This window comes from Mollisia scopiformis (genome assembly GCF_001500285.1).
Source record: "Mollisia scopiformis unplaced genomic scaffold LY89scaffold_20, whole genome shotgun sequence".
In the NCBI taxonomy this organism is placed as follows: domain Eukaryota; kingdom Fungi; phylum Ascomycota; class Leotiomycetes; order Helotiales; family Mollisiaceae; genus Mollisia; species Mollisia scopiformis.
Window position 1 is genome coordinate 263,338 of NW_017263600.1, and position 7,142 is coordinate 270,479.

At 46.3% G+C, this 7,142-nt stretch overlaps 1 protein-coding gene across 1 annotated transcript; it reads left to right on the forward strand.

Annotated features, from left to right (window-relative positions):
- The first annotated feature begins 2,304 nt into the window (after positions 1 to 2,304).
- LY89DRAFT_687725 (putative ABC transporter ATP-binding protein ARB1) lies at positions 2,305 to 4,902 on the forward strand. Its single transcript, XM_018215568.1, has 3 exons — positions 2,305 to 3,339; positions 3,385 to 4,526; positions 4,576 to 4,902. Exons 1-3 carry the CDS (start codon positions 2,716 to 2,718, stop codon positions 4,700 to 4,702), a joined length of 1,893 nt encoding a protein of 630 aa, XP_018067122.1. The 5' UTR covers positions 2,305 to 2,715; the 3' UTR covers positions 4,703 to 4,902.
- The last annotated feature ends 2,240 nt before the right edge of the window (positions 4,903 to 7,142 follow it).

Genomic DNA, 7,142 nt, shown 5'->3' on the forward strand with positions numbered 1-7,142 from the left:
AACATGAGGAGCACCTCATTAGCGGGGTCATAGCGTCTATATTCACAGTCTTCACACAAGGAGGAACTTTACTAGTAAAGGATACTCCGATACTCATGGTATGTATGATGAACTCCGGCTCCGGCTTGGTGCCATGTTGAGTAGGGTAGTATCTGGAGCTCATTGGAGATCTAAAGGTGGCATGAGAAAGTATTGCTATTGTCAAGTTGGGTTTGGTTGTCAATTGTTGAGAGAAAGTTGTTCCTGATTTGGTCTCGATGTGTGCGGAATGAAAATTTAGGAAAAGAGTATACAAGGGAAGTGAGTGATGGTTTGAAGATTTGTAAAAGGCACTTGATGTGGACAAGAGACTTTGACATCTGAAAGTGTAGGTCTAGAGCTTTAAGGCTTAGCTTGAGAATGACGTGTCAAAGAAAGATCATGTTAAGTTCAAAGCTTTTTTTTTGATACTGAGAGCTTGACAAGGAAGAACGGAGTCGCGTTCTCCGACATCATCATGAATAATAGGTTACTCAATGAGCTTCTTGTAGTATATCCAAAAGCGGGTTCCATGCTTAATTTCTTCACCCCATTTGACACCTTTGCCTAGGTAGGCAACAGACAACAAGCTGACATACTGCAACACTATGCACAAAACCCCTTTCCGTATTTTAATTTGGTATAGAAAGCACCCAAATGATCAAGAATGGGTTGATGGATCCATATGATGGGCAACAGACGATTGTCCAGCCTCACAATCCAGCTTTTGGACTTGAGTCGGCATTCCCATTACATATGATCTACACTTATTATTGTGCACTTACTGTGATCGAATGCAAAATAGTCCTGTTCCATGTTCAGCCAGGTGAACAGCGCGGATTGCGCGAAACCCGCGAGAATGCGCAAGATGCGGCAAATACGCAAAAAGTGGAAAATTTATGATAGGTGGATTTCTTTAAGAAGCGCAAGTCATACTATTGCGTGTGTAACAGATTAATATTGGAGTTGGCTTCGCAACAGCACCTTTGAGCTCTCTGTGTTCCTCGATATGACCAACATCCGCACGAGCTCAAAATACCAAGGCAAGTAATGTACATCCAGCCCAAGAACGCAGCAGAACTTCCAGGAATGCAGGAAGTATGTCGATATTTGGAACATCAGACAGTCGTTAAATGTACTAGAATTTCTGGTTGTTTGTCTTGCAATGTTGTGACAGATAGGACAGCAGAATCATATTGTACGATGTGTGGAACAAACTTTGAACTCTCAGATAAAATTTTTTCACAACAATTGAAGGGATGCCTTATATATTGCTCGTAGATAGTCTCTGCCAACGGATGAGACGATGTGGGACTGCCCACTGCTATCTGAAAATTGCCAGATATGGCTATGACCGAACATGTGACCCTGTGGATGTACGTTCTTGTTCCACAATTTGTCTAGCTCGTGGTTCTTGCGGGCAACATCCCTTTTATCGACAATCTTTTCACTGTTGCCACAGATAAGCTTGTCTCGATTTGTGATGCCACAATTCAGTTAGGCTTCGTCTTCCGTGACAGATCTTGCGTTTGGTATTCCTAAGTAGAAATCCCTTGGTGCGCCCGGCTCATGGAGAGCCTACCTTACGGCCAGAAGAAGTGTCAATGAGCAACTTCACGGGAGAGAACCCACGATTTATGCCTTTCACTAGCGCCGTTTTCGAGGATAGTTGCCTAGCATGCGCCTTTGGCTTCTGCCATTACAGAATGAAGAACATTCTCAACATCAACAATCTTGCCAGTTTGGTAGGGCAACAGGACAACCATAACCCAACACTTAGAATTAATCAAAAACGATCAAAGGTATCCATTCCTCTTGCAGTGGCAACCGACATTCCTTGGTCGTACACTGACTAAGAACTTCCATCTATGGTCTATTGTAGACTGAAGCATAAACGTAAAGAAAGTCTTGCTAGTAGTCTCAACAAGTAGGACCAAATGAGGCGGGGTTCAAATACAGTAGGAAACTCTTGAAGGTGCTCAAATGTAAATCAGGACGTCCTGCTCAGGAGGTCTGAAAGAAAGGACCAAAGGATATCCATACAAACTTGCAAGCAAATAATTATCCCCAGAAACTTACTTCGAGCTAGAATAATGGTATGAATAGTTTGATAGATTCTTAATTTGAAAGGAAGCATTTTGAAATCGTGGGTGAAACTATGTGAACGGAAATTCGAAAGCAGGGCAGTCAAGCTGAAAACGTGTCTGGACACATCACGTGATATTACGTAGTTATCTGCTAAGCGAACTCGCCGAACACAGACTTTGACAATGTCGTTGGGAATGCGGCCAATTTATTCACAGGTGAAATCCTACTTTCGTTTGGAAAGTTCCCATTCTGACCCTTTCTGGCTACCATTTATGACTCTTTGTGGCAAAAGGTTGAGATTTTATTGATTCCCAGCGAGTGGCACTGGCAGACACTGACCAGTCAGAGCGGGGTGGACGCCAACGCTAGTTTTTTTAATCGACACCCAAACCCCACCATGATAAAGGCTTCATCTTTTCTGCCATAACAGAACACAACTTTCGTTTGAGGTTCTCCATTAACGCCACACACGTCGAGTCCAGGATCTCGATACTCGAATTTTGAACCTCTAAATTAGTGGGAATTTCACACCCTGAATCCCACATTCGTTCCGAATCTTGATTGGAACCTTGGATCGCAAATCTCATTCCGCAACAAAATTCTACAACCATGAAGTCCGCATCAAAGCAGGCCCGCGAGGCCAAGAAGCAGGAGAAACTTGCGGCTGCGGCTGCTTCTGGCGACCCAAAAGCCGTCAAGAAGACTGTAGCCTCGAGATCTAAGGCTGGCAGTAAAGCTGGAAGCGCGGCTGCCAGCACCGATGTGAGCGACAACGAAGAATCTGCGACATCTGCGAAGAAGATGGACGAAGTCAAGAGACTTGCCGACCAAATGGACAAGCATGGTCTCTCTGACCGTGTCACTACTGGTGTGCTCTCCTCTTTGAAGCAGAGTAGAGATGTCAAAATCACTTCGGTGTCCCTAGTGTTTCATGGCCGCGTCCTTCTCAACGATACAACTATGGAACTTACATATGGGCGCCGATATGGATTGCTTGGAGAAAACGGATGTGGAAAGTCGACTCTCTTGAAGGCTATCGATAAGCGTGAATATCCTGTTCCGGACCATGTCGATATCTACCTACTCAACGAAGGTGCCCCACCAAGTGAGCTTGGTGCCCTGGAATGGGTCGTAAAAGAGGCCGAGAACGAAATGGAGAGACTGGATAAGCAAGCTGAGCAAATTCTGGAGGATGACGGACCAGAGTCTCCATTACTCATGGACCTCTATGAGGTGAGAGCCCTGCCTTGACTATTCGACCCCCACTAACATTCTCAGCGTATGGAAACTATGGATCCTTCCACCTTCTCTACCCGTGCCTCCCTCATTCTCACTGGTTTGGGCTTCAACAAGATCACAATCCACAAGAAGACCAAGGATATGTCTGGTGGTTGGCGTATGCGTGTGGCGTTGGCAAAGGCTCTCTTCGTCAAGCCTTCCCTCCTCCTGCTCGATGACCCAACAGCACATTTGGATTTGGAGGCATGCGTGTGGTTGGAAGAATACCTGAAGAAATGGGACCGAACCCTGGTGCTCGTTTCTCACTCTATGGATTTCCTCAATGGTGTCTGCACAAACATGATTGACATGCGTCAAAAGCAGCTTCTGTACTATGGTGGTAACTACGACTCCTATGCCAAGACCCGAGCTGAGCAGGAGACAAATCAAATGAAGGCATACCAAAAGCAACAAGACGAAATCGTACACATCAAGAAGTTCATTGCTTCAGCTGGTACCTACGCCAATTTGGTCAGACAAGCCAAGTCCCGCCAAAAGATCTTGGATAAAATGGAGGCCGACGGGTTCATCCAACCAGTTGAGCAAGATCGCGTCTTCACATTCAGATTCGCCGATGTGGAGAAGCTTCCTCCTCCAGTTCTGTCGTTTGATGATGTCACTTTCTCGTACTCTGGCAACAGCAAGGATGACCTGTACAGACATCTTGATCTCGGTGTGGACATGGACTCTCGAACAGCCCTTGTTGGCCCCAATGGTGTCGGTAAATCAACTCTCCTTCGTCTGATGACTGGCAAGTTATCGCCAACTGGCGGTGTTGTGTCCCGACACACTCACTTGAAGATGGGTGTCTATTCTCAACACTCCGCTGAACAATTGGATCTTACCAAGTCTGCACTTGACTTTGTTAGAGACAAGTATGCCGATAAGTCCCAAGACTACCAGTACTGGAGACAACAACTTGGAAAGTACGGTCTTAGCGGAGATTCCCAAACAGCTTTGATGGGTACTCTGTCCGAAGGTCAAAAGTCTAGAATCGTTTTCGCTCTTCTGGCCATCGATGGACCCAACATGCTTCTCCTTGATGAGCCTACTAACGGTTTGGACATTCCCACCATTGACAGTTTGGCGGATGCTATCAATGCCTTTACTGGTGGTGTCGTTGTTGTGTCTCACGATTTCAGGTATGTCATTCCGTTAAACTTTGAGATGAATTACACTAACTTTCACAAGATTGCTCGACAAGATTGCCAAGGACATCATGGTCTGCGAAAACCAAACAATCCGCAAATGGGGTGGATCAATCGGCGAGTACAAGAACCACTTGAGGAAGAAGATGATGGCCGCTGGTGCTGTCTAGATTGGACATTTCCCCTCCTTTCTTACATCGAAGATGAGATTGAAATCATAATCAAGATGAGAAAAACAAAAAAGTGATGCATTTCGGCGATCTGTACGTGGGTCATTGCATATATAGCATGCCTGCAGTGGTTTCAGTGCTGGGTCTTGGTCTAACGACTGGGGAGAAGCATTACCACTGCAATTATGATAAATACACGCGCTGGGATGTGCATGTGGGACAGAATAGACTGCTGTGCTTTAGAGGCGTACTTTGAAATTCTATTTATCGTCGAGTTAATAGGTATTGCTATGCATGTGAATGTGTGATTCCGTTCTCAAAGAATAAGCAGCCAAGTAATGCCTCTGAGCTTCCCTTTCGACTATCTCCTACTGCTATGTCTATCTTTATATACTGCTGACCAGCATCAAAATGCAGAGGCTATTGGATAACAGTTTCTTTCTCTCGGTGATTCTATTCTTCCCATGCCACACAATGGGTCGAAATTAGTAAGAAAGCGAGTTTAGGTCCAGAGGATATACACATTTGAACATTTCCAAACTCCGTATTGATGAGCTAAGCTTATTCTCATTCTATTTGCTCCCCTGAGGAATTTCTCGCCTTCTCATTCAGATTATAGTACAACATAAAGCAAGACCACGTGACGAGTGTATAGAATAATCAGATGCGCTCTCTCTCTTTCTCGTCATATCAGTCTTTCCGTTAGAGAAGCTATTCGTGTTAATCCTCTCCAGTTCAACTTATTCCAAGAATTGAAATTGTTTGTGTTGAGATGGTTTGTTTGCAGGTGGAGTCTATAAAGTCTAGAGCTCGTCAAAACTTGCTTGATGTGAAAGAATTTTCACCGCCTGAACTCTGATCAATTTCCAACTCCCACGTATCGAAGGGTTATTATTATGCAATCTATCCTATCTCACAGAATAAGATCATCCCCTTTTCTACTCTTCCTCCTTCCCGGAACAGTGTCTGTTATCTCCGGATGAATGCCAATATTGATGCTAGTAACCGCATCGGGCCTAGCCCCTCTATCCCAAATTTTGCGCTCGTTGGAGAGAAAATAACGAGACGAGCGAACAGAATCCTCAATCTGGACCAAGGGAGCAAGACACACACTAGGTAGATAGTGAGTGTATATACATTCTGCATCACCCTGAGATGCCAACATGCACGATGGAGAATACAGTCACCTTTTCGTCCCATAGCAAGCCTTCCTGCAGGGGTCGACGTGCAGCCAATAAGTCTCGCGTCATAAGTAGGTAATCTTTGAACTTGGATGCTTCGCAAACCACGAGGAAGAGGCGCGCACTGCAAAAATGCGGGCGGAACGAAAAGAGGCCTCGCACTCCAACTAAGATATCACTTGCGATCCCCATTTCGCGCCCCATCTTGATTCCCCCCTTGGTAAACTTTTCATCGTAACATCAGGACCACATAATCCCTTTGCCATCGTCCCTTCGCGTCGCCGTCGTCGCGACATCCAAACCTTCAGCAAGTCGTGCCGTGATGCTTTTAGTCCGTTTCTCCAGCACCATTTGAACACACCTCACATTCCGACTCGCTGCGGCTCCAAACCGGAGGAGCCTCTCTTCGCATCAGCCGGCATCTTCTAATTGCTTGCTCAACATCCATCTGCGCAACCCTTTTCATCAACCTCCAGACTCTTGATGATCGTGATGCTTCACCAGTAATCCGGTCGCTGCTACCCCTTCTGCCCGTGCCTGCGCGGTATTAGATTGTCTATGGAGCAGGAATCTAGCTGAGATCGTCGTCTCTAGAGTGCACGGCGCAACGATGGACTCGGTTTTTCACTCGACGGTGATGCGACGTCCGGAGGATGAGGGTGATGAGGGCGCAAGACGAGAGAGAGAGAGGATCAACGGGGCGAGTAGTAGCTCAAACACCTACGAGGTTCTTCCGCAAACAAAACTCCATCATTCCCCTTATTCACCCACAAATGGAACTCATCCGCGACCACCTCAATTCACAAATCCATACCATCCATCGACGCCTGCACCTCTGTCGATGCCAACAACTGCTTCTCACCCTCCAGCGTCACCCAGGTCGCTGACGGCGCCTTCTGCGTACCAAGCCGATCACCTTCACGCACCTCGCGAGAAGCCGAAGAGTAATTACTACGATCCGACATCCGATTCAGGTCCATCAGAAAGCGTTGGATGGAGCGAAGGGCAAAATCAAACTCCTCAGGTGAATAGATACACGTTGGACGCGGCTATGGGGCGCTCTATATTCAATTGCCAGCTAACGTCATTTTTGCCAGACTCGAGAACGAGAACCCTACATTTATCCATCATCATCCGTTGAACATTACAACGGAGCATACACTTCTCCAACTGCCACAACTATACAACCTCGATCGCCCATCTCGCATGCACATCCCATCTCAACTTCGCCAAGGATGGCCACGATGACTTCGCCGACC